General features: G+C 57.3%; 1 protein-coding gene across 1 annotated transcript; it reads left to right on the top strand.

Moving 5' to 3' along the window:
• On the top strand, window positions 1-25674 carry OLFM1 (olfactomedin 1). Its single transcript, XM_004285015.4, has 6 exons — window positions 1-406; window positions 2295-2444; window positions 7138-7293; window positions 9801-10020; window positions 17527-17633; window positions 23974-25674. Exons 1-6 carry the CDS (start codon window positions 257-259, stop codon window positions 24646-24648), a joined length of 1458 nt encoding a protein of 485 aa, XP_004285063.1. The 5' UTR covers window positions 1-256; the 3' UTR covers window positions 24649-25674.
• The last annotated feature ends 559 nt before the right edge of the window (window positions 25675-26233 follow it).

The following is a 26233-nucleotide window of genomic DNA, read 5'->3' as shown; positions in this document are numbered from 1 at the left end:
CCCGGCGGCGGGCGGGTGGCAGAGGACGGTGGGCAGCGGCGGGGCGGCCACTCTCCCGGGCGCCCGGGGCGGCGCGGCCATGGCCGGGGCTCGCGGGGCGGCGGCGGTGGCGGCGGCGGGCGGGCGGCGGCGGGCCGAGGGGGCGCGGGGACACGGCCGGGCGCCCCTGCCCGCCGCGGAGCCCGCCGCCTGAAGGCTGCCCGGGGCGCGGAGCCGGCGCCGGCGCGGCGCGGGCGCAGGAGGCATTCCAGGCGCGATGTCGGTGCCGCTGCTCAAGATCGGGGTTGTGCTCAGCACCATGGCCATGATCACCAACTGGATGTCCCAGACGCTGCCCTCGCTGGTGGGCCTCAACACCACCAAGCTCTCGGCGGCCAGCGGCGGGACGCTCGACCGCAGCACCGGCGTAAGTGCGCCCGCCGCCCGCCCTGGCGGGGCCTCCTCGCCCGCTCCCTCCCGGTCCCCAGCCCCGGGCGGGAGGGCGCCGCGCGGGGGAGCCGGGCGCAGGGGCAAGGGCACGCGCGGGGGCCACCCTGCTCCCCACACCCCAGCCTCGGCCACTCCTCCGCCCGCGGTCCCCTCTGTGTGGCGCTTGCTGTCTCTGCCCGGTCCCCTCGCGGGGCCGGGGAGGCTGCCCAGGGACTCAGAGGCTTGGAGTCCTCGTTCAACTAATAAGTCCCTTGTTGATAAGGTTAGGGAACTGAAGCAGGGGTCCTGGGGACTTGTCCAAGGTCACTTAGCAAGTAAGGGGTGGAGACGCGCTGGACCCCAGTCTGGCTGGGTCCAGCCGGGGCTGGGAACTGAGCCCGCCCCACTTTGCAAAAGCCGGACTGGACCGGCCGGAGTGGGGCCCGGGCGGGCGGGCTCCGGAGCTCTTGCCCTCAAAGTCCCAAGGCGTCTTTCTCTCCCCATCCCCATGCGGAGATCCATAAGGTCCCCGCCGGCGGAGGGTGTAGAGGGGCCGGGCGGGGCCCGGGGAGCCACAGCTGCGGGGCTCGCCCCTTGCCTTCCGCGCGATGCCTTGGGGGAGGGGGTGAGCGGCCAGGGCCGCCTCTGGACTGGACTGACTTAGGTGGTGGCGGGAGCGGAGGCTGAGCCGGAACCACCGGGGAACAGCCACTGGCGGGGCCGGCAGAGGAAGGGGCGCGCCTCAGGCTCGCTCCCTCTAAGCCAAAAGGAGAGGTGAAGGACACGCGGCTGCCTCTCGCGCTCCCTCTGGGCTGTCAAGGGCGCAGTGCTCCAGGAGGAGGTCTCCTGGTGACCCCTTCTAAGATGGTCATCCGTTCACCTCACCTGCTCTTTCGAGAACTGCAGGCAGCATTTTCTTCCTGATGACTTTGTTCCTACCTCTGGGTCCTGAGCTCCTGGGGTTGGAAATGAATCAAATGAAATGTATCTACTGTGGATTCCCTCCACCCAACTTCTCCCCATACCAACGCTAAAAATAGCAGGGAGGTGACTACCTGAGGCCACCGGGCAGGCTGCAGGGTCTGTACCCGGGGTGTTTTCGGACAGTGGTGTCTGTCTGCCCCGTGTACATGGGCGGGACCACCTGAGCTGGGTTGCAAGGTGACACCAGCCATGTCACCATGTCAGCAGCCATGTGCAGCTCTGGTTTCGTGACCGTCCTTGGGCACACCTCAGGTTTGAGGTTGGGTGTGACCCCTGCCCAACATGTCACCAGCAACTTGGTGACATCTGCCCAATGGCTAGTGGGTGGCAGCCTGTGCAGAGTTGAAGTCCAGCATCTCTGCGGGCAGCCTTGACCAGACCACCAGCGGGAACACTGCTGGGGCTCGGGGTCATCGCAGCTCTGGGCTAAGAGGCTGCTGGATCCCGGCTAGTACCACTGGTTCTGCTTCTCCAGTACCAGGGAGCAGCAGAGAGAGGCTGCGCCAGCCTCCCGTGCTCACCTTACGGGAGGAGATCCTATTTCTCAGTTCCGTGCCGTTGTGAGTCAACCAGCATGCAGTCTCCGGTCCCCCCTCCCTTCCACCTAGCCTATCAGTTGGGTCAGATGCCAAAACTCCAAGCATCCCCTAAATTTAAAAATCCCTTGAATTAAAAAAAATGTTTTAAAGAGTCATGCCTGTTTGACTCCCTTCCAGCCCTGGGGATCCTGATGGGAGACCGTCTGTGTTCCTCCCTGTTTGTACCTCCCCACGGTCGGCACATGTCTTTGGACCACTTCTTTCTGCCCTTTCCCGGGGGCTGGACGTGGATGGTCATCCCGGTGCGCTGCTTTCTGGTCTCACCTTTCTCCCTCCCTCTCCCTCGCCCCACGTGCTCTCCAGGTGCTGCCCACCAACCCTGAGGAGAGCTGGCAGGTGTACAGCTCTGCCCAGGACAGTGAGGGCAGGTGCATCTGCACGGTGGTCGCCCCCCAGCAGACCATGTGTTCACGGGATGCCCGCACGAAACAGCTGAGGCAGCTACTGGAGAAGGTGAGTCTGTGCAGGGTGTGTGCGCGTGTGTGTGCATTTGTGTGCCCACGCTAGCAGCCAGGTCCGTCCCAGCTCCAAGACCTCACTCTTCCCTGGCATGGCCCACTGGGAATACTGGTGAATGAATGAAACGGATGGATGGAGGGAGGGAGGGAGGGAGGGAGGAACGGAGACTCCCCCAGGGCTGCCCAGGAGGAGGCGAAAAGCTCCACTGGGAGTCACGTGGGCTTTAGCGAGGGAGCATTTGGGGCTCCTCTCCCACGCCGCCGTCTCCGGGTCACGCCCACAGCCTGTGGTCCAGAGGGCTCAGAGCTGTTGCCCAGCAGCACCTGGGAGAGCTCCCTCGGAGCCCGGAAGCAGGGCCGCTGGGTGGCATCTTTGCCCCCTGCTGCTGAGTGGTTGGACCCGGCGACAGCCAGGCCAGGCGTTCATGCCCATGGCTGCCTTCCCGGTGCAAAAGCAGATTAAATCGTCACCTTTGTGACCCACCTGGGCACAGCACTTGCGGTTTGAATCCATTATTTCACTTGATCTTCACAAGAGCCAGGTGAAGGTGGCGAGGTTTTCACCCCGTTTTAAGAAGTGGAAATCTGGGTCCAGGCAGGTGGGCTGACTCTCCCAAGGCAAACAGCCAGTGAGCAGGGAGCCGGGTTGGCTCTCAAACCCGGGGCCGGCCTCCCACCTAGCCTGCGACCTCTGCCCCCCACGGAGGCTGGCACTCCCCATGGATCTTGGCAACCCGCTGCCTGGAACATTCCTCCTGGGAACCCTGGGGTCTCAGGTAACCTGAGCGCCGGTTGTCCTGGGAGCTACTGAGGGGAGAAGGAGAAACGGCGGCCCTAGTACTCCACTCACCGCCCTCCCCAGGGAGAGGGTGCGTTTCACATCAGGCACCTTCACACCCTGCGGGAGAGGGGTCACACCTCCCACGCCACACACACGTGCTCACGTACGCACACGCGACACACACATCACACACAGCACATATAACAGAACACACAGATACACACAGGCCACACACACAAATATGTATGCACAGTCACCACACACACACCTGACACACATACCACACACAACACATGTACATACTCCACATGTAACTGAACAGATACACACAGAGACCACACACACAAATACATATGCACAGTCACCACACACACTCACACACACACACACACACACACACCCTCAGTAAAGCCGAGACTTCTCCATCAGCTGGGGGGCCTGTGCCGGGAGAAGAGCCACCACCCCGGGGGGAGGCCCGGCAGCCGGCGGAGTCTGTCTAGTTCGGTTCAAGCCCGGCTCATGCACAGACCCTCACACGGGTTCTGGCAAAGCAGGTCCCTTTCTTGAAGTCGGTGGGGAGAGAGGGGCGTCCCTGAGGCTGTCGCGGCCCTGCTGTGTGGACGGGGCCCGGGCAGGAGGAGGGCTTGGGGCAGCTGCCGCCTGGCTCCCCTCTGAGGACCTGTGCGTTTTTGTGCTGCTGTCTTTGGTCACCGCAGTAAATCACTTTAAAAGAATGAAAGAAAAATGTGTGTAACAGGTTCCACAAACATTCATTGACACCAGACTAGACCAAAGCCTAATTGGGCCTTTAATTATTCATTATTGCAGAGGAGGGGGTGGAGCTCGGGGGGGGCCGCGGGTGGCTGGGGGTTGGCCCCTCAAGCCCGTGGTCAGTTCCAGAAAGCTCTGTGAGCCCCTGGGAACACAGGCCTCGGAGGCCTCCTTCCTGCCTGTGCACAGCACAGCGTTACTGCTTAGACACTTAAAGCCCGCTTCTACGCTCTTGGGCACTGTGGGCACTGTGGGCACCGCGTTGCCGCCACTTCTCGGGGCAGAAGCCGTTTGTTGTATAGAGGGCCTGGCTGCTGTGTGAGAAGGGCAGGGCTGTGCATCCCTCACTCCTTCCCCAGCCTCCTTCTCCTCTTTCCTTCTCGGTGGGCACCATCTGAGCATCTGTTCTGTCCGTGGGCCTGTGGTCCCAGCTGGGCCTGTGTCTCCAGCCTGGCATCCTGTTCCAACCCACCTGAGGAGCTCCCAAAGGTGGAGCCTTCAGTCCCAAGCCCAGAGGTGCTGCTTTGAACTGGCCTGCGGTCTTGAGAGGAACCTAGCACCAGTGTCTCGTGAAAGCCAGGCCCTCACCCCGCGTGTGGGCTGAGGACCCATGGCAAAGGGCGGGCAGGGGCCTCAGGCTCTGTTCTCTTTGAAGAAGCTCATGGCCCAGAGCTTCAAACTGTGGGCTCTGGAGTCAGTCCGGGCTTTGCATGGTGGCTGTCTGCTGTGTGACAGTAGCCAAGGCACTTAACTTCTCTGAGCCTTTGGTCTCCTTCTGTGTCAAATGAGACTTGAAATAGGGCCCACCTCCCAGAGTTTTGTAAGGATCGGATGAGATCCATAACGCAGTGGGCTCAGCAGTGCCTGGAACGTAGAAAACGTCCCATAAGTATTACTGATCAGTGGTCGCCTCCAGGCCAGCTGTGTCTGCTGCGTGGGCAGGTTGCTGCCGCCCCTCCCCCCTCGGCACCTGCAGCCACCTTGGGCGGGGTGGGGGATTGTGCCTTTGGTAGCTGTGTGACCTTGAACTCCTCAGTTGGCTTCTCGGGGACACATCCTACAGGTAAGAGAATGGACGCGCCCAGAGGCGGGGCCTCTAGACCGGGAGCTCAGAGAAGATGCAGGAGTGTGATGGAGGCCGGGGGCTTGATTACCTGCCTTCTGGTCAGCCGGAGAGGGAGGTGCTCATCCCGCCGGGGAAGGACTATAGGAGGGGCGTATTAAAGCGACTGAGTGACTTAGCATCTTGAAAATATGTTTTCTAAATTTCAAATTTAATTTAAAAACTTTTAAATGTGTTAAAAGCATCCTTCTCTGGTAGCTGAACAGCCCAGAGGGCTGTGTGTGGCCCCAGCAGAACCAGGCTGAAGCCCGCGAGGGTCCCGCAGCGTCTGCTCGGCAGGTTTTAGCGGCAGCCTTGTGGGTTTTGCTGTCCATCAAGAATCCCCCTAGGAGGAGGAGGAGGAGGAGGGGTCTTGACTGGAGCTGTCATTTTTGTTCCTTCCTCCCGCCCTACGGCTGTGCATTAGGTGCTGGGCCTTGCGCTTGCAATGAGGCCTGTCCACTTCCCCCCGTTGTCCAGCAAGGCAGTTGAGACAGGGGTGTGGGTCACTGCCGTGCAGCCATGGTGCCAACAAGGTGATGGTGTTTCCAAGTGGTGTGCGGCCACTTCTGGCTTGGCTCATCAGGGAAGCTTCCCTGGAGGAGGTGGCATTTGGGCTGGACCTGGAAGGATAAAGGGAAATACAGCTTTTCTCAAAAGAAGTCCTCAGTTATTCAAAGTGACAGAACAAACTGTTGAGGGGGACAGGAAGACCTGAGGTAACAGAGCAAGTATATTTCAGTTTCCCCTAAAACATCGAAACAGAAAGGATCAGAGCGAGTCAGAGTCACCCACATACTGTATTTTACAAACCTGAATTTTTAAACTGAATACGTGTGCATTCCTTTCAAATAACAAGCCAGAGAATCCCAGGCATTTTTAAGCGCTGAGCTGAGTGGTATCAGTTTTTCCTCCTTTGGGTTTCTCTTTCTCATTTATTTCATTTGCGGGGGGTGAAGGACATACCTTAAGAAGTGCAAACCACACTATCATCTCTTCTTTTACTGACCAGGCAATGCTAAGCCTCATACCCAAATGATTTAGTTCCAAAAAAGGGAGGGTATTTGCAAATTCAGCAAAAAAGAAAACAGAAATGAAGATTTGCGGTTATGGAGGTATCTTCCCACTGGTAATTGGATTCGATTCTGAGAAAATGACCCAAACAGCACTTTGGCCACCCTGAGCCTTTTCCACCTCCCTGCTACCCCAAATGCATTGGCACAGAAGCGCAAGCCAGTTTCCTGAAAATAAAATGCACTGGCAGGTGGCTGCACTAAAATTGTTTTTCTTTGAAGCTCTCTGGAACCCTGTTGAATATTAAAGTTTCATCTTGAGGCTAGACTCAATTCAGATCTGCCTGTAAAGGTGCAGAACAGAGATTCTTCATTTGCTGGGGGATTGATTCCTGAATCTCTGTTCTGAATGTACGTGTTTTCAGAACAGTCATCTACCTATGATACTGTGGGATGTGATGCATGACGTGCAAGATGCAGAATTTGGGAGCCCAGTCCCCTGCTTCCCGAGCGCTGCGCTTATGCAATCAGCCCTCTCAGCGAGACACCCAGTGAGATTTAGGGGGAAAGAGGTCTGTGCCTGGAGGTGGGGGAAGCCGAGCTATGCTGTTCATCTTTGTTGGTGTTTATGCCTGCCTGACTGATTTCATCCTGCAGAATAAAGAGACTAGAAACAATCCCCTGCCCACGCACCCCAAAAAAAGAAGAAAAAAATCACCCAAAGCCATATGCCTGGAGCTATGACCAACAGGGAACCAGAGGTCCCTGCACCCCTGGTTGTAAGAACACATCCTGGAAGATGGCAGAAGAAATGTTGACCGAACCAATTTGCTCTGTTTGGGGGGTTCTTGGTCATAACAATCCCTGCTGCTGGTGATTAACTAGTAAGTCACGCACGAGCCGCTTCTGGCTCCCAGTGGGCTGGCCATGTGGAAAAGGTCACTGTCGTTCGTTAGGAGGCAAATGAGGTCTGCAGGCACCTGCTGCAGCTCCGTCCTTGAATCTGTTGCCTTTTTGACAGGTGCAAAACATGTCTCAATCCATAGAGGTCCTGGACAGGCGGACTCAGAGGGACTTGCAGTACGTGGAGAAGATGGAGAGCCAAATGAAAGGACTGGAGTCCAAGTTCAAACAGGTGGAGGAGAGTCATAAGCAACACCTGGCCAGGCAGTTCAAGGTATGTGTGCTGCCTCCTCTCCTCCTCCCCCTCCCCCTCCCCCTCGCCTCCTCCCTCCCTCCCCTCCCGTTCCCCCTCCCCTCCCCTTCCCCCTCCCCTCCCCCTCCCCTCCCCTCCCCTCCCCCTCCCCTCCCCTCCCCCTCCCCCTCCCCTTCCCCCTCCCCTCCCCCTCCCCTCCCCTCCCCTCCCCTCCCCTCCCACTCCCACTCCCCTCCCCCTCCCACTCCCCTCCCCCTCCCCTCCCCCTCCCACTCCCCTCCCACTCCCCTCCCACTCCCCTCCCCCTCCCCTCCCTCCCCTCCCCCTCCTCCCTGCCCTCCTCTGCTCCCTCCCTCCCCTCCCCCTCCCCCCCTCCCCCTCCCCCTCCTCCCCTCCCCCTCCCCTCTCCCTCCCCTCCCTCCCCTACCCCTACCCCTCCCCTCCCTCTCCCCCTCCCCTCCCTCCCCCCTCCTCCCTGCCCTCCTCCTCTCCCTCCCTCCCCTCCCCCTCCCTCCCCTCCCCTCCCCCTCCCCTCCTCTTCCCCTCCCCTCCTCCTCCCCTCCCCTCCTCTTCCCCTCTCCCTCCCCTCCTCCTCCCCCTCCCCTCCCCTCCTCCTCCCCCTCCCCTCCCCTCCCCCTCCCCTCCCCTCCCCCTCCTCTGAGACTGCATATTCCCCTTCATGCTCCCACTCTCCCTCCAGAATAGCAATTTGAGGCCAGGAAGGAACCCAGCAAGGATGCTCTTTTCCTTGCAAAGGGCAGCACTCCTTGGAAACAGAGAGGCCACCTGCCCTCACCCTGGTTTGGCAAAACTCACCTTGAAAGGGGCAGAGTTGAGGTGCGGTTTTCACACCTATTAGCTTCTGAGGCCAGGGCCCCAGCTCCCAGCATCTCCAGCCAAGCTGCAGATTAGCCGGGAAGGCACGTGATTGGTCCTTCCCGACTCAACAGCTGCTGCAGGTGAATCACATTAGCCAAGGATTAGCTTAATTGATTACAGCCATTTCTGAGCAGGGATCACTCAAGGCAATTCTTCACATCTGACCTAATTTAGCTGTGACAAGTCTCACTGTAGATTTGCAGGGAAGGAAGAGAGATGGCAACATCTTTCTCACTTCCCAGTATGTGTTCCTTTTCTCCATGTAACTCTGGACATTAAAGCCGGAGTTGGTTTGACCTAAATTTATATATACAGATGTACAAATATGTATATATACACCTAGAGTTTACTCAGCTTCAGCATGGTTCAATTGACAAATTATATGCCCCTTAATTGAGGTATACATGCATGTTAATTAGAAACCTAGCTCAGATGTAAATGAATGGGTCAAATCACACAGCCCCGCTGGACTGGAAACTGCTGATGCTTCTAGGTCTTCCTGCCCTTTCTATGCTAATGTTTTCCTTTGATGTATGCTCCCGGCATGCAGCAAGAACTAGTTCGCTTTTGAAAGCAATATGTTATATAGATGAGATGGCAAGCTAATGAAGTTATAAACCTATATTATAAATAAAATATAGCAGGTTGAACCTGTTGAGGAGAAATGAGCCTATCGCAGGTGGACATGTCCTTGCTTCAGACATGTCATCAAGAATTATCTCGGCAAGAGATTTTGACCTGCCCGACCCCAGAGAGCTTGTGTCTCTCCTCGTGAGGCCCGCACTCCCCTCTCTGGGGTAGCCTCACATTCCTCTAAGGGTGTCCTCAGCATCTGTGGGCTACATCCTCTCTGCAAGCACTCTGTCCCACTTCCCAGATCTGGGGCACTATGGCTCTGAGGGAGGAAAAGCAGCCCCTGCCTTTGACCACACTTTAATTGCCTTAAACACTTTCGGCAGAAATTGCTGTGAGGGCATCTACATAGCTGTTAAAGCAGTTTGTCTGGACTGACTCTAGCCTTGAAGTGTGATTTTTCTTTTTAAGTGACCGTGAAGATATTTGTCTGTTAATGGCTATCTGTTTAAGGCAGGCTAGTGAGCTAGTTCTTCAACAGTTTTCATTTTCTTGCTTGCAGGGCTAACTTAAAAGAGTTTTTTCAATGCTGCAGTGACTGAAGAAGCAGTCCACTCCCATGTAACCATGACAGAGGGCCAGAGAGCTTTTTTGCACCCTGCATTTTTACTATTATTTCCCGTTACTTAGCACCATACCCCTAAGGAACCTTGAATACAACCAGGATCTCTTTTGCATGCGACTGTAGATGCATTTCATGAACAGTTTGAACCCTTGTCAATGCATTTTTTGAAAAACAAAAAACAACAAAAAAAGAAACTTTGTGTATGTGACTTAAAGCATGTAACCTTCAGATGTTGCATTCTAAACTGACAATAAAGACCTTTCCCAAATATGTTGGTGTTCTGAAGACTGTTTAATATGCTCTTCTAGCTCCTGTGGACCAGAATAAATCAATCTATAAATAAAGCGGGAGTGTGGACATTTTCCCTCACCTAGGGAGAAGCCAGGCCAAGGCAGGGTGTTACAAGTTTTTGCATGCATCGCACTGAACCCAGCTTATTTTAACCTTGCAGGCGATAAAAGCGAAAATGGATGAACTTAGGCCTTTGATACCTGTGTTGGAAGAGTACAAGGCCGATGCCAAATTGGTATTGCAGTTTAAAGAGGAGGTCCAGAATCTGACGTCAGTGCTTAACGAGCTGCAAGAAGAAATTGGCGCCTATGACTACGATGAACTTCAGAGCAGAGTGTCCAATCTTGAAGAAAGGCTCCGTGCATGCATGCAAAAACTAGGTAGGCCCAGAACCCTGCGGGGCGGGGCACCGCACCGCCCACCTCCCCACTCAGCTCGCTCAGGCTTAGGGAGTGGTGCTGAAGTGGACAGCGCCCGCCTGGCGTCAGGGAGCAATGGCTGGATTAGGGCTCCTGGGTAGGGCTGCCTTGACAGATAGCCGAGGGAAGTAGGCACCACCTGTCCTAGGGCCTTGTCCAATCCTGTGCAGAGGCCAGCTCACAGAGCCCATTGAGCTGCACATCTGGAAAAATGACGTTAGATGTTACCTACCATCTGAAGAACGTGTGTGTGTGTGCGCGCGTGCGCGCGCGTGTGTATGTGTGTGTTGGGTGACTTTTTAAGACACAGGTTTTCATAGAGCGGGAAACGTACATCTTAACATTCCCTCCAGCTTGCGAACGAGGGCTGATGGAGCTCCCTGAGATACTGAGTCATGCAGAAAAATCCATCACATCACAGTGGAAGACTTGCCATTTGCAACAAGCCAGGGAGTCCCTCCTGGTGCCTGGAAGGGGTGGGACTGGAGCCAGCGGCCCCTGGGCTCCTTCGGAATCTTATTTGTGGTTGATACCCACTCGCCTTATCAACTTTCGTGTTAATTGCTTTAGCAAATCTTAACGTGTCAGCGTCGGAGTCCACTTTTAAGTAGCACATTTTAAATCCCAATTCCATTTTCAGGTTTTCTTAGGAAAGATTGGCTGGCCCTTGCACCCACTGTTCTCTAACACAGAGGTTGTTCCTTTTCATAGGGTTTACTTTTTAGAGTAACTTAGGGTAGCTTTTAGGGTAATTCTGCTTTATGAAAAAGTTTCCTTTAGGTTTTATCTGATGTTTTCACTTGATTCCCTTTTCATCCCCCACCCCACACACACTACAAATGCCTTATTTTAAACTTAAAACATCCCCAAAGAACAAATACTTTAAAAAAAAATCCCCATTGCTATTAAGTGGGAGAGAGAGAACGTTCAAAGGGCAAGAAGGTCGAGTCAGCCAACCTTTTTGTTTGAACAGGTTCCCATGTCTAGTTTATTTTTAATGCCGTTCTAGGTGCCCTAGTAACGCTCCCCAGTCCGGGAGAGGGCGGTGAGCGCTGTTCAGAGCATTAGGACGAATCCGTTGTGATCTGTACACTTGCATCACGTGAGGGATTATCTGCTGCGTTTCTTCAGATGTGCTTCACGGCACCCACGTCCTGGTGTGTCCGGGACTGGGTGACCTGGGACAGTCCCGGGGAGGGGGTCTGGGCTGGACGGTCTCTACCAGCTCTTCCCATTTCAGCATTCAGGAGTCAGCGGGAATGTTTGAAATGCTACTGGTTATCAGGCTTATCCGTGGTTATGGGACTACATGAATACTTCTGGTGGGCACTGTCTTTGGGTTTCTAGCCATAAAGCTCGCTCTACCCTAAGCTCCCGTCACCTCTCTCCAGACCCTCCAACGCTCCCCCTGGGGGCTCTTGGCCCCTGGGGGTTTCTTTGTTACTTATTTCTCCACAGTAGCATTTTTATTCCCCGGTAGACAGACCGTGTAGAAACCAGTGGGAAACCAAGATTAAACCTTCACATTTTCCGATTAACGGATGAAGGAGCCAAGTGGAAATTCAGAGGGGGCAAAGTAACAACTGATGAGAAGCTAAGGGTCTTTCCGGGAGGATTCTGCCCTTCCCGGACGAGCAGCCTTCGTGCCCGAACTCGGCCTATTTTTAGAAGCTGGGTGAATTCACTTTAGGGTTTGGGATCTTGGGGCTTTCACATGGGTCCCCTTGGGCCGCTGAAATAAGGAGAGAGGATGAAGAGGCCCCCGGAGCTCTGTTCTCCACCACTGAGTGCAGTCACTTCTGCGCTCACTTGACCTGTAGATGGACCTGCTGAGTCTTCGGGCAGGTGGGTGGGGGTCCGTCTTTCACCAGCACTCGGGTGGGCGATGTGGGTGAACACCGAACTGAGAACCCCCATCTGGGGGAGGCAGTGTCCTAAAGTGGTAGGTGCCACTCAATGGCCCTGTGGTTCACCCAAGGCACTGACCACTTTGCATTTCAGCCGCCTCTTCGTCTGTAAGTTGAAGGCATAGGAGTCCCTGCGCCCTGGGGTCACTGTGTGAGTCCACAGACACCATTCGCGTCACGGGCTGCGCACTGTGCCCAGCATAGAGTAGGTGGTGATAGGACACGTAGGCAGGTGGGTACGTAGTACCCGATAGCTAGACATGATTGCTAGGTAAAGAGACAGCTAGACCGATAGGTACGTAGGTAGGTCAGTAGGGAGTTAGACAGTCAAATGATAGATAAGTAGGTTAGTAGGTAGGTAAACAGATAATACATAGGTAGGTAGGTAGATAGATAGACAACAGATAATAGGTAAATAGGTAGGTAAGTCAGTAGGTCGGTAGTTGGATAGACAACAGATAATAGGTAGATAGGTAAGTAGGTAAGTCAGTAGGTAGGTAGGTAGATAGACAACAGATAATAAGTAGGTAGGTAGATAGGTAGACAGACAACAGGTAATACGTAGATACAGCTGCTGTCGCTTCTCCCGCTTCCTAGGTTTCATTCAAGCTCGGTAACTTAAACACCCAACCAATACCTGCGGCTGCTTATTTTAGTCTTTATTTTAGCCTTGCAAACAGGTACCATCTTAGCAGCCTGTTTCTTTGCTGGGAGGCTGCCGGTGAGCATAGAACAGGAGAAGCCAGCACTGATGCTGTCCTGGGCGGTTAGGACTCCTGAAGATGCAGTGTCTCAGAGGCCGGCAGTTCCTTCCTCGGCCTCCCCCGCCTCCCCCCCGGCCCCCCGCCACCTCCGCCTCTTGTCTCCTGGGTCTGAAGTCTGACTGTAGGTTCCTTTTGCTCTGGTGAACAGCATCTCGGCTACCTTCCTGGTGTAATGATGGGGAAGAGGGTCTCCCTGCAGTTTCCCCAGAGTGCTCTTAATTAGGTCTCTATTCTCTTCAAAGTGATGTTGCTGACAGTTCCATACACAGGGGGAAAAAAAACAAGGACTGCAGGTTCCATTGGTTTTCTGTTTCCATTTTAAATCCGTTTAAATGGCATTGTGTGTTTTTCCTCATGTGTTCCTCACGTTCCCAGCCAGAACGTGAATCTGAAAGTCTGATTTCTGGAACTGGACATGGGGCTCAGCACCTCTCGGGCATCAGCCGGAAGGGAGGCGGGTGTCCACGGCTCCCCTGCAGTTCCTCTGGTTCCCGGGCAAGGCAAGGGAGAGGCAGAGCCGCCCGGCGACCCCGTCCCCCAAGCTTTTACTGCCACTCCGTGGACAGCCTGCAGAATCAGATGCCCCAGCAGCTAGACCAGCCAAAAGCAGACTTAAGATCCGATGCGGAACGTTGTTGGTACTCATGCACGTGTCCCGGGCATGTCACATGCCCGTTAGTGTCAGGCCTCAGTCCTGTCTGTAAAATGAGGGGAACTGGCTGACTTCAGGGCTTCCCCCAGCTGGACCGTCCTGGTTCTCCGGTGCTAAAGGCCTCTGTAGGGAAGGTCGAGGAGACAGAGAGAGGGGCCCTTACCTCCTCCCCAGAGGCCGGGATGGAGCCGGGTGAGTGAGCTGCTCCCAAGGACGGTGGATAAGTTAGCCCATGCGGATTTACACTCAGGATTGAGAGGGAAGTTTAGGGTGTCTCAGTCTGCAGGGGACCGACTAGGACAGCGAGGAGGGAGGGCACCCGAGTCCAGGTGCCGCCCACGGCAGTGACCTCAGTGGTCCCAGCAGGCAGGCAGGTGTCCCCCCAGGTTCCTTCCGGGAAGTGCTCGGGATCTCAAGAGGTCTCTCAGCGTCCCCGTCCCTGCCCAGGTGCGGAGGGGAGATGGGCATCCAGGGTGGCCCTCGGGCCTTTGGGCCTGGGCTTGCAGGGAGGCTGCTCCGTCCCCGGTTAGCTCTTCTGCAAGGACATGTGTCTGTCTGAGCTCCCAGCTCTGCCAGCTCTTCCAGCTTAACTCTCCAGTCTTTAGGGATACAAGCTGGGACGGGCGGTCCCGGGACCCGTCTGCCTGCTGTGGAGCAGTCAGCCCCCTCAATCTGGTCTCTGGCCAGGTTCCTTGGTGGGCACGTCGCCCTGGGGCCCGCTCAGGCTCCTGTCAGAGGTCACTCGGGCTGTTGTTCAGAAGTGGCCTCCTTCTAGGAATAGCGGGAACCAGAGGATTTCATCTGCGGAGGCTGCTCTGTCCAGGCTCCCAGCTTTGCAAGGCGGCCCCCCTCCTGAGACCCGGCCTGGGCTCTCAGGGCCCTCCCAGCTGAGGGTGCTGTGCCTGGAGCCCAGCCTCCTCTGAGATGGACCTGCTTGGCTTCCCTTCCCTCCCCATCCACGAAGCCCAAGCGCTCGTGACAAGAGAGGGCCACTTTCGTGAACGGAACGTGCCAAGACTCTGCCTTGCGGCTCTGCCGTGGGGCTTTTTTAGATCCTGACAGTTCCCGAGGTCTTGGCACAGCCAGTCTGGATGGAGAACCAAAAATAACTCCATGACTCAAGCAGGGCGGGCAGCCTCCGTCCCCAGTGGAGAGCCGAGCCCACAGCCAGGAGTTGGCCGAGCAGGCCTCACGGGCCAGCTGGGCCCTTCTCTGCTGCCTCACCCGTGATTGTAAGGCTCCCCCCGCGAGGCTGGGGGAGGGTGGGCTCAGCCCCTCGGGCCAGGGTGCACTGGGGGAGACCTCAGCCCAGGGCAGGGCGGGGCTGGAGCTGGTGCAGACGCCCTCCTCCCGCCCCCCGGCCCCCCCGCAGACGGTCTCCCCTTCTCTGCAGCCACGTGTGGGCCGAACGCAGTGGGACCATCCGGGGCAGCCCCGAGCCTGGACTTGGCCACAGTCTCAGTGTGAATCCATGGCCGCTGGCCTCACTGGGCACTTATGCGTGACGGGCATCCTTCTAGAAGCTCCCCACTGGTTAACTGCTTTAATTCCCACCACCGCCTGTGGGGTGGGTATCCTTCTGGCAGATAAGGAAGCCACCCTCAGAAGAGGCGGCCCACCTTCCCCCCCCCGCCCCGTCCCCTCTGGCGGGTTACGTGGCAAAGCAGTGGGCTGACGAGGACTTTCTGGGACATGGATAGTCATACCTCTCAGTTCCTGAGAGGTGAGTCATTTGTTCAGTCATTTGTTCGTTCATTCATTCGTTTTGGACAGCTCCCCCAGGCTGAGCCTTGCGGGGGGGAGGGGCGTCCTGCCTGGGGTCGTGAGACCCGGATGCCCGGGGCCACGCCCAGGGGGTGTGCAGGCCCAGCCTGGGTCGGGGAGGCAGGGTGGGTGCCGTCCAGAAGGGAGCGGGCTCTGCAGAGGCGTCGGTGTGGGTCCAGCCACAGAAGACAGGAGGGCAGGAGCGGGGTGGGGGTCTGGCTGTCCCGATGAGGGTGGGCCTGAGCAAAGGTAGGGAGGCGAGTAGAGCTGGGCAGGTGGCCGAGCCGGGCCTCACCCGCCAGCGTCACCTTCTGAATGTGATGTAAAGGATGGATGTCTGTCTCCTTCGGGGGAGGTCGTCCCAGGCCGGGTGTGGCCGCTGAAGGCCTGGCAGGGCATTGGCGTGAGCGGACGTCTCACTGGGAAGTGTGCCCGCGATGGGGCACCAGCAGGCATCCCACCCGGGGCCCCCGATCCATGACACCCTTGGGGCCACGGTGCCTTGGGACTTCTCCTTCCGGGCGGCAGACAGGACCACTGTCCCTGACTCAGCGGTGGGGAGGCCCTGCACGGGACATTCACACAGGGCACTTTGCTGGCCTCTGGGCAGCAGGGAGATGGGCTGTCTCTGGTGTTCGATGGCCCCTGTTAGCATTTCCCACCCAGTTCGGAGGGTCTGCTGTCTCCCGGGGGCAGCCCAGAACCCCCCAGGGTCACAGAAACAAAGAGGGTGCTGGGGGGAGACCAGCCTAGTGTCCTGCTTCTCCCCTGCCCTCCCTCCTCCAGACGGAACCCTCAGGGAACCCCACCCCAAATTCTCAAAACCCTCGTGGGATGAGAACCTGGTCTGGGGCTCTCATGGGCGTGCACGCTCTCGCGAGATTTCCAAGGACCCACTTTTTTCTTACCTCTGGTTGCTGTAGATGTTGGCTGACCTGCACGTAATGTCCAGTCCCTTTGTCCTCTGTCTGTCCTCCCTCAGATGGGGGGTGTGGACAGGGCCGGCCTTGAGGGGACAGTATTTCAGTGGGAAAAAGTATGCAATTCCTCCTGAAAGGGGAACAGGCAAATATACACTGGGAAGGGATGGGCGAGTAAAAATAGTTGAGTTCCTTTTTCGAATCTGGGCCAGAGGCAGCAGCCTGGGGAGCGGCACCGCTGGGGCTTAGGAGCGGGGCAGCGTGACTTGATGGGAATTTGGCTGTAAAGCCGCCTTTCTTCTGCTTTGCAGTCAGCTCTTAATCCCGGTCCAAAGCCTCCGCGTTGCCCAGATACAAGGTCTCCTGACAACACAAAGAGACAGAGGCCCCAGGCACTGGGCTGGGGGTCCAGGGCGTCCACTACTGCAGTCTTGTTCAATGATGCTGATGGATCTGCTTGCCCCACTTTAAGTTTGGGGAGAGAGTGGGAGGCACCCCAGACAGTGCAGAGGTGGCCATGGGCCCCTCCCCGAGGCCGGGCCACCTCACTTGGCGGGATGACCCCCAGCTAAACCACGGTCCCTGGGTTAAGTCACTGGCAATCTTCTGAAAACGTGGTCTCCTCTAAACTTTGCAGACTGACCTCTACGTCTGCTAATACAGTGGCAGTTTAGCAGAGCAGGCAGAGCTGGGGAGTTACACACAGGCCTGGCCTGGAAGAAAGGGAGGGCGTCCCAGTCGGCACATGTCCCCGCAGGGCAGGGCCCACTGCCTACATCGAGGGGCCAGTCGGCTTCTGAGGGTCAGGAACTTTTGCCCTTCTGAGGCTGGCTGAGTTGACTTATTCCGGAAGGCTTCAGGGCTACGCACACAGGGTGGCATCCAGGTGGCAGGAGGGGGATTTCTGCTGGGCACGGTGGCTGCCCGGGGCTATCAGGGGCAGTGGGAAGGGCGCTGGGCTGTCGGGAATGCCCGAGTGTCGGTGTGGCCCCGAGTGCATCCCAGCCCGTCTCCCGCCTCCATCTGTGCGATGGGAGGGCTCCGTCACCCCCGTGCTCTCTGCTCCGTCAGTGACTTCAAATCCCAGCCCTCCGGCCCCTGGGCACCTCCTCCAGGCAGTAGGGAGCCTGCCGTCACCCTGCAGGGAAGCTCACAGGCCCTCCAGGGGGAAGGAGCGCCCTTCCTCCTGTGCTGGACCGCGGATGCACTTTCTCCTTAGGAGGTCCAGCGGCTGCCGCCCCTGCTTCCCAGAGGAGAAAACTGCGTCTGGGCGAGGCTGGCCGCCCCATCGGGAGGTGCGGCCCTGGCACCCCTGGCCTGAGGCCCAGGGGACTGCACCTCCCTCTCCCCACCCGCCCTGGCCTCCGTTGCTCTCTGCTTGGGGGAGCGGGTGGTGGCCTCTCTCGCCTTTGGGGCTGGGCCCAGGCACTCACTCCCCTGCGCCGTGTCCTCTCTTACAGCGTGTGGCAAGCTGACGGGCATAAGTGACCCCGTGACCATCAAGACCTCTGGCTCGAGGTTTGGGTCCTGGATGACGGACCCTCTGGCCCCAGAAGGTGATAACAGGGTAAGTGCTTCCTTCATTGGATCTGGGTCTGGGGCAGGGGGGGTGTGGACGAGCGAAACTTGGTGCCCCCGGGGTGGGGTTCCAGGGACTTTGGGGAGAGGTCCAGGTCCCTTGCCGAGGTCCCTGTACTAAGGCAGAGTCACAGACCGCGAGGGAGGCGGGTCCGAGGACGCCTGCGACCCCCTCCCCGCGCGGCTCTGCCCCTGGGAGCGGAGGGGCTGCCTCCGGGCTGAAACCTTCCCGTGCTCACAGCACTGCCCCCGCTCCGCTGGGGAACAGCGCGGTCAGGCCTTCTTGTTTTAATGACTTCTCATTTGCGTTTCATTTGCCATTCCTTTCATGGCTGATGGAAACTCATGTTCTTTTTTGATTTAGGAGAAAAGCCATGTTCTTTTTTTTTCTAGACTCTCCCTCCCTGGGTAAAGACCTCATAAAAGGAGAGAGAGACGACCGAGCGGCACGTCTGTCTTGATCGGGATGGGGTGGGGGCTGCATTGCGCTGTCGTTGGAGTCCCTTCGGGGCGTGGGGAGCAGAGGGCTGGCTGGCTGGGAGGGTGGCACCTGGCCCACTGGGCCCGGGTAACATCCATCCATCACCACAGCATCCTTTGGGAGCGTTTCAGCGAAGGGAGGTTCCGAACGCCCAGGGTTCTGGCTCTCGGTTGGAGGAAAGGAGCTGTGGGCATCCCTGTCCCTTGGTGGTCCACCAGCCTGACCACTGGCACCCGGAGAGAACCGTCACAACAGTCCAGGGCCTCTCTTACCCAGCCCCTTGCCTGCAGGACGTTTAGAAAATAAACACTTAAAAAAAAACTTCAGCTCTTCCTCTGGGCGGATTGAGAAAGGAGCTTAGGAATTGGAGAACCTCTGAGCCTTGTCTGGAGGATTTTCAGTGAGAGGGATCTTGAGACTTCTGATGTCTGCTCCTCCCCCAGCCCCATTCCCACCCTTTAGACAGTGTGATCGCTTCTGTTTAGATCAGGAAGCGGCACATTCTCCTTCTGGGGAAGACGCCTGGGGGACCAGGATGGGCTTTCCAGCGATCTGGGCGTCTGTCTTTTTATCCCACAACCTCCAGTGGGAGGAACCCCCGTCTCTCCCCTTCCTTACCCACCCCCCGGCAGGCCAGCAGCCTCTTCCCAGACCTCATCCCCGGGTCTGCAGGCAGAGAGTTCTGGAAGGAGGGGGCCGGCTACAGGCTGCAAACCTGGGAAATGACCGGGTCCGGTATTTTGGGGGTGAAGTTTCTTTGTGTTTTATTTTCTGAATGGTGACGGCTAGCTGGTCCTTGGAAGTTTTCTAAGAATTTAATTGGCCAATTAATTACCAGTTAATTACCAATGAACCATTTGATTGGCCAGTTGTTACCCTGACTACTCTTCAGTTTCATCTGCATCCCCCTGGAAAACACCACTTTGGTTCTGAGTTTGGTTAGGAGTGTGCTCTTGCTGCAGACGTCAGTGATAATAACAGTAACGCAGACGTGGAAGAGCGCGTGAGGTTTATATTGAAATACAAGAGGACGTACTGGTTTCTAGGACGCAGCGACACATGTGCCCAGCCCTCCGCTGAGCGCACCTGTGCCTGTCCTGGTTTGGTCCCACGGCTGCCCTCCAGCCGGAGATCATAGTTGTCTCTGCTGTGTTGATGAGAAAACGCAGGGCCAGGAGGGTCACGTGACTTGCGCAAGGTCTCAGGAAAGGCTGGCCGGTGGGTTTATTAACCATGTATTTACCGCGATGTTCCAGGTTGGGTCTCCCGAGTCACCCTCCTCTCCGTTGCCTTCTCCCCACCTCCTGCCTGCCCCCTGCCCGCCCCACCACACACACCCCACTGACCCAGCAGGCCTCTTGGGATCCGTGAGCTGGAACCAATGACCTTGGTGCCGCAGAGGACGAACCCCGGTCTAGAGGATTTCGCCCCATCTGACACCGCAGATGTGCCTCTGGGTCCCCACGTTGATGTCAGTTTCCTTTGTTGTAGTGAGCGCTCGTCAAATTTTCTTTTCTCAGAGATCACGTATCAGGGCTCCTGGAACCCCCTGTACCGTGAGGATGTAGGTTCATCTGCAAAGCCGTCGAGGCGGTGATGGGTGCTTTGGGGAATTAGACGTCTCTTTTCTGCTTGATGAGTTGATCACCGTCCAGGAAAGGGGGCCCTGGTGATGGACAGAGCACAAGCGGGAAGGCGGAAGGGGGGCCTTTGTGGGAGCTGACTGCGTGGGGAGGGAGGGAGGGGACCAACTCGCTGGCAGGGGACCCCGGGGGCCTGCTCCAAAGCTGTGGGCAGTCGGCAGTCCCGCCCCCTGCCGTAAGATCAGCACAGCCACCAGCTCACAGCCTGCTAAGTGACACGTCCCCAGGTCCTGCCATTGATCTAGAAGGGAGCTGGTTTCTTTTGTTTTGATCTTTTCCATTCTCCGTCCAGTTTTGATCACACACAGGAGACCAATAACTCGCTCCCTCCCAAAAAAAAATCAGTGTCAGCTTCAGTGCAGGAGGCCACAGAGGGCGAGGAAAGAGGGGTGTGGCCAACAGCCAGGGCGGGGAATTGCCTTGGGACCCCTGTCCGGGAGCCCTCCAAGGGGCTTTCAGGTCCCCCTGCCTTTGTGCTGAGCTGTTAGAACCAGGTTAGCTCGTTCGTTAAGCACCACCTGTGTGTAGGCACTGGCTGGGCTCCGGTGGTCCTCCACCCTGTCCAGAAGCTTCTGATGGTACCAGAGTTCCAGAAGCCATGCTCTCGTCACCCCAGGCTGTGTCCCTCCCCCGGGAGACCAAGACGCTGAGGCGCGTACCTCTGACTGTAGACCCGTCTAAGGTCCGGCATCCACCATCCCTCTTAACAGCCGTGCTTCCACCGTAGAAGTCCCAAGGCCCGCTCACATCAGACAGTGGTAAGGGGACCAGCCAGCCTCTGGCCCCCAGGAAGTTCATGTTCAGAGGGGTGGTCTCATCACTGGAACACCTGTCATTTCCCAAACAGCAGTGAGCTCAGTTTAGTGTTTAAAAGTCCTTCCCTGTCATCTAAACGGTGTCACAGCCATCCAGGTATTTTATTCCTACAGAATCCATCTTCCTGAAGGTCGTATTATCCGAACTGCACGGTCACACTGTTTCGTGTGGTCGGGGACAGTCTTGGGGCTGCTGACCTCGCCCCCCTTTCAAGCCTCACTCCCCAGTGAAGGCTCCCGCCTCCCTACTCACCTGTCCAGCTCAGGGCTCCCTTTAGAGCATCTTTCCCACCCGAGCCGGCTCCTTGAGGTCAGGTCCTGCCAGGAGGACACGTGACAGATGCCTGCCCCGCCAGAGGGAGGAGAGGACATGGTCACGTTACTAAGCGAGGCCCTTTGGGCGGCTTCCCTCCCCCGCTCCGCCCCTCCCGGGTACATCCCTGCATCACGTAAGATGGGGCCAGACTCGACAGCATCGCCCTGCCCTGCCCTGCCCCGAGATGGCCTTCTTCACTAAAAAGCACATGAAAATACTAGGGACAATTAGGAAAACCCCACGTTCTCCGTAAACTCCACCGTGTGGAACCGAAATGCAGTCAGGATGTGGGAATACCCAGGTTTTCTTACAGGGGAGGCGTTTTGATTCCAGTGAGCTGGCAGGCCACATCCACTCAAGGCATGGCATTTACGAAGAAAGAGTCTGGAGGTGGCTTTGTTTTATCTCTTCTGGCAAAGGGACCCTCGTGGGTGGGGGAGCTTGCGCACTGGCCTCAGACCTGCCGCGGGGACTCTTCTCGCCACTCGCCCCGGGGGGCCTTCCTTCTGCTGACAGAAGCACCCGCAGCAGCGGGGGCTCTGAGCCCTGATGCCCCAAGGGCCCCTTTCTCCTTGGGCTTCCCTGGCTTCTATTCCCCGGTGTGTTCTCAGCTCTCCCCCCTCCTCAGCCTGGGGCCCCACGGTCCTTCCCGCAGGACAACGGCCACAGGGAGCTGCAGCCCGCATGGAGCGTGGCCCTGAGGTCACCAGCGCCCGGAGGGCAGGGAACGAGTTCCCATCACTTGGAGAACAGGAGGCGCATGGCCACCTGGGCCACCCGAGGCATCCTGCCGGGCGGTGGTGGGTGAAGCAGGCATTGTGGTCAAGCCCAGGAGCGAGCGAGTGGAAGGTCGCCGTCCCCTTCTGTCTGTGCCTGTGAACAGAACCTGCTCTTTGGGGTCGGTTGGGCATTTCAGAGGACGGCCTCGGGAGTCTGGGAGGAAGTGGCCCAGCGAAGACAGGCAGTGGGTGTGTCCTGTGCGAGATGCAGTCTGCTTTCTGGTGAACAGACCATGTGGCCCTGGGCGAGACCCTCACCCCTGGGCCTCTCTGAATTGAGGACTTGGAACGAGTGGTCTCGGGGACCCTGCCGAACGTTAGAATCCCCTGGAAGCTTTAACCAGCTGATGCCCGGCTCTACCCCCAAGGTCTGTGCCATTGTTCTGGGGTGTGAAAGCTCCCAGGAGACCCCGCCAGGTTGAGGACCCTGGTCCCAGGCCCCCGCGGTTCAGATGCAGCAGTTCTGGGCGGCATCCTGGAGGGGACGGGATTCCATCTGAGCCTTGGAACGTGGAGCAGGCAGGGCAGGACAAGGCATTTGAGGTGAGATCAGAGTGAACTCGTGGGGGTGGGAGGCACTGCCAGAGGTGGGCCCTCATCGCAGGCCCTGGGGGTCCCATGATGCACTCCTCTTCTGCACAGAGGGGCTCCCTGGTGGCCTAAACCCTCCAGGCCGAGAGCTGGTTGTTACACATTTAGCACCTGTGCTGATTTTCTCTCCCACCCTAAATTGCCTTTTCCGAGTGTTGCTCACTGTGACCGATTTGCCAGTTTATCAGAGGAAAAGGCAGTTTAAAAATCCTTAGAAATTGGATGCTGACTTCACACAGCTCTGCCCACAGGAAGGAGGTGTTGATCCCTGGGGGTCCAGGGATGCGTCAACCCAACCGGGTCCCCACCATCAAAGACCCACTCGTGGTGGAGGCAGAGGGAGCTGAGATGGGGGCGGTCAGGAGAGGGTGCAGAGGGGGGCTGTCACTTGAGCTAAGTCTTGAGAGAAGCAGTGAGCTCCCTGTTTGGGAGGTAGCCAAGAGGAGGCGAGATGTCAGGGCGTCCGCACATCACCCTGCGGACCTCTGACACCTTCCGCCCAGCCCTGCACTTGCCCCGTTCTAATACGTGGCCCGCATCGCCGAAGGCTGCTCTGACGGAGGCTAAGGGTAATGAAAAGCCTCAGATGAGACCCAGCCTTTAAAAAACATGTTGTTAAAAACAAAAAGCACATCTGCCTCTAAGCATCTGAATGGATGTCTCAGGAACAAGGTTACGGGTTTGGGGTTTTTTTTTTAATTTTTAACGCATGCGCAATACCGTGTCTGAAAACTCCCACATCCTTAATCCCTCCTGCAGCCGGCAGAGCCCTCGACGGATAAAAGCAGCTGCCTTCTTGCCAGACAGATGCACTGGGAACGGCATTAGCCCGGCAGATTTTCCTCTGACTAACTGCATTGCTTTCTAATTTGCTCCCATGTTGGTTGAAAATGACTAAAGCGTTTTGTACAAAGTCTAGACAGCTTTCGAGTCAACTGGCATTTAAGCAGTCATTGGAAAGCTCTTCTTCTTGTGACCCCAAACTTGGGCCTCTACTGGGTTTGCTATCTTGGTTGATTTGAGCAGTCAGAGCCTTCTGGAAGCCCGGATTCCTCAGGGAGAGGCACCTTCCCAGGACCGGGCGTGATAGAGTGATTATGCTCAGAGCATCCCAAGTGCCAAATTAATGACGTCCCCCCGCCGGACTGGTGGTTCAGTCCGGCCTGCTGTGAGGGCCTGGACGAAAGGAGAGGCCTGACGCACGCACCCCCTGGGATATCGGGCATCGCCCTTCCTGGCGACCTTGATAACGGCCATCCCTGCAGACTGCCCGGTGTTGTGGGCACTTGTCCTCCTGCGGGCCCAGGCGGCTGTGCCCTCTGCCACAGCGTCCTGCTGGAGGGTGGTGCCACATGCTCCTGGAGGGCCAGGCTTCCCAGATGACCCACACCCGCTTGGCGGGAACAGCAGAGGGTGGCTGCCAGCCACGCCCACGGCGCGGCTGCGGGGTCCCAGGCTGTCGGTCCCCACACCCCTGTGCGTGGTGTCCTTTCTCCAGGCTGGACGCTTCCTCCCCTGGTGGGGAGACAGCCCTGGCCCCTCGTGAAAGGCACCCCGTGGGTGCCTATTTAGTCTGTTCTCTCCCAGTCCTTCCGGCTCCTTCTCTGGGTGCTGAATCACTAAACGCCAAGTCCAGGAGGGGATGCCTACCCGGGAGGGGTCCCCCCCGCTTCAGCACCACTGACAGGTCTGCTGTGTCCGCAGGTCTGGTACATGGACGGCTACCACAACAACCGCTTTGTCCGCGAGTACAGATCGATGCTGGCCTTCATGACCACGGACAATTTCACGTCCCACCGCCTCCCGCACCCCTGGTCCGGCACGGGGCAGGTGGTCTACAACGGCTCCATCTACTTCAACAAGTTCCAGAGTCACATCGTCATCAGGTTCGACCTAAAGACAGAGACGATCCTCAAGACACGCAGCCTGGACTATGCCGGCTATAACAACATGTACCACTACGCGTGGGGCGGCCACTCGGACATCGACCTCATGGTGGACGAGAACGGGCTGTGGGCTGTCTACGCCACCAACCAGAACGCCGGCAACATCGTCGTCAGCAAGCTGGACCCCGTGTCCCTGCAGGTGCTGCAGACCTGGAACACCAGCTACCCCAAGCGCAGCGCCGGCGAGGCCTTCATCATCTGCGGGACCCTCTACGTCACCAACGGCTACTCGGGGGGCACCAAGGTCCACTACGCCTACCAAACCAACGCCTCTACCTACGAGTACATCGACATCCCCTTCCAGAACAAGTACTCGCACATCTCCATGCTGGATTACAACCCCAAGGACCGCGCCCTGTACGCCTGGAACAACGGCCACCAGATCCTCTACAACGTCACCCTCTTCCACGTCATCCGGTCTGATGAGCTGTAGGTCCCCTCGGCCTGGAAGCCGAGGGTCCGCGTCCTCCACCCACCTGGAAATTCCTGTGGGACGGCTGCCAAGTGAATATCGGTGAGACGAACAAGGCTGATTTGGAAAAAGCAGCAGCAGCGTGGACTCCGGCATCACGGGGTGGCGTTGCCCCCCGCGTTTCTCCAGCTCCAGCCGGAGGGTGGCCAGTGTGGGAAGAAGCCCCCGTATACACGGCTGGAACTGCAGCCCAGGGCTCCCTGGTTCCCCCGCCCTGGTCCCCTTTCTGGTCAATATACTCAAGAAGTAAGGCACTGACTGTTGGCCAATTCTTATTGAGAACAACCCACTGTTAGGATCGCATGGACTCGTCCGTAGATCATGGTCAGCTCGATGGACCTGAGTGTCGTGTCTCATTGAAGCCCCCCTCCCCCGGGCCTGGCTCGGCGGCCGAGGGGGCCACGTAGGCTAGTGTAACTCGCATCTCATCGCCGCTGCCGTCCTTGACCACGTGTTGTGTCTTAGATGCTCTGTGCTGAGACCCCAAGTAGCCCGTGGACCCGAGTTAGTCCCCAAGAGCGGTGGCCGGCGTGTGTGGCGTGGACAGGCTCAGTGCCGCACCGTTTGAATCCGCGTACCCCGTAGATACATCGTGCAATGTCCGTCTGTTGTTTCCTCGAGGTGGTGACTTGTCTGTTTAGTTGATGCCATGAATGTCGTAAATGCAATGCCGTAGTTTGGATTAGTAAGTGGATGGTTTTTGTTTCTAAAGAGAAATAAAAAAAAAAACACATCAGTGTTCGCCCTTATAGAGAGATGACCAAGTTCATGTTGCTAATCATGAAAGGAAATATCCTCTTCTTGTTAAATTATCTAAATAGTGTAACCACAGATGAGAAGGGCTCATCTAGGGAAACTTCGGTTTCCAACGGGAAAGAAATACTCTTGAGGGCAACAGTGTGCGGAAAGTACATTTTTTAAGTAAAAAAGAGGGAAACTTTGTACTATCCGGTTATCTAAGGAACAATAAAAATATTAGGAGATGTTTTTGCTTCGTTTGTCATTTCAGAAGGTTTTAAAAATGACCGAGACTTCCAGATCCTTGCAGACGTATTCCAGAGCGAGTGCCCCTCTCAGAAGAGGACAGGGCACGGGCTGGACACAAGCCCCATTGGGTCCCTAGGCACTCATCCCCCGCAAGGGTCGGAGCCCGAGAATCAGCTTGGAGGTCCCTACTCCTTGGGTGAATCTGAATCCGAGGGCTACACCACTGGGAGTCCCACCCTACCCCACCCCGCCAGGCTCCTCCAAGATACAGCTGGAAGGAGCCTGGGACAAGCACCCACTTCCGACGTGGCAGGGGGCATCCGCAGAGACCCTGCCGAAAAGTGGGCAAAGGTAAACCCCGGCCCTCTCTGGCCAGTCCGCTCACTGGGAGCACTGGGGATCCAGGGGGTGAGTGGCCAGCCCTGTCTGGGGTCTGGGTCCCTGAGCCTTGGAGACAGAGAACCTCATGCATCGGGGGAGCCCAGGCCACCACGGCCAGACCCGCAGATACCAAGCCAGGCTCCGTCTCTAAGTGGGCCCTGAGGTCTCTGCAGGACAG

The sequence above is a fragment of the Orcinus orca genome, chromosome 6 (genome assembly GCF_937001465.1).
Source record: "Orcinus orca chromosome 6, mOrcOrc1.1, whole genome shotgun sequence".
NCBI classification, from domain to species: domain Eukaryota; kingdom Metazoa; phylum Chordata; class Mammalia; order Artiodactyla; family Delphinidae; genus Orcinus; species Orcinus orca.
This window is presented reverse-complemented; position numbering and strand designations above follow the sequence as displayed.

Excerpts from the sequence above, each read along its gene's own strand:
- OLFM1 (XM_004285015.4), top strand. The coding sequence starts at position 257 with ATGTCGGTGCCGCTGCTCAAGATCGGGGTTGTGCTCAGCACCATGGCC. Across the intron at positions 2,445-7,137 it reads TGAGGCAGCTACTGGAGAAG|GTGCAAAACATGTCTCAATC; the intron begins GTGAGTCTGTGC and ends CCTTTTTGACAG. Across the intron at positions 17,634-23,973 it reads CCCCAGAAGGTGATAACAGG|GTCTGGTACATGGACGGCTA; the intron begins GTAAGTGCTTCC and ends CTGTGTCCGCAG.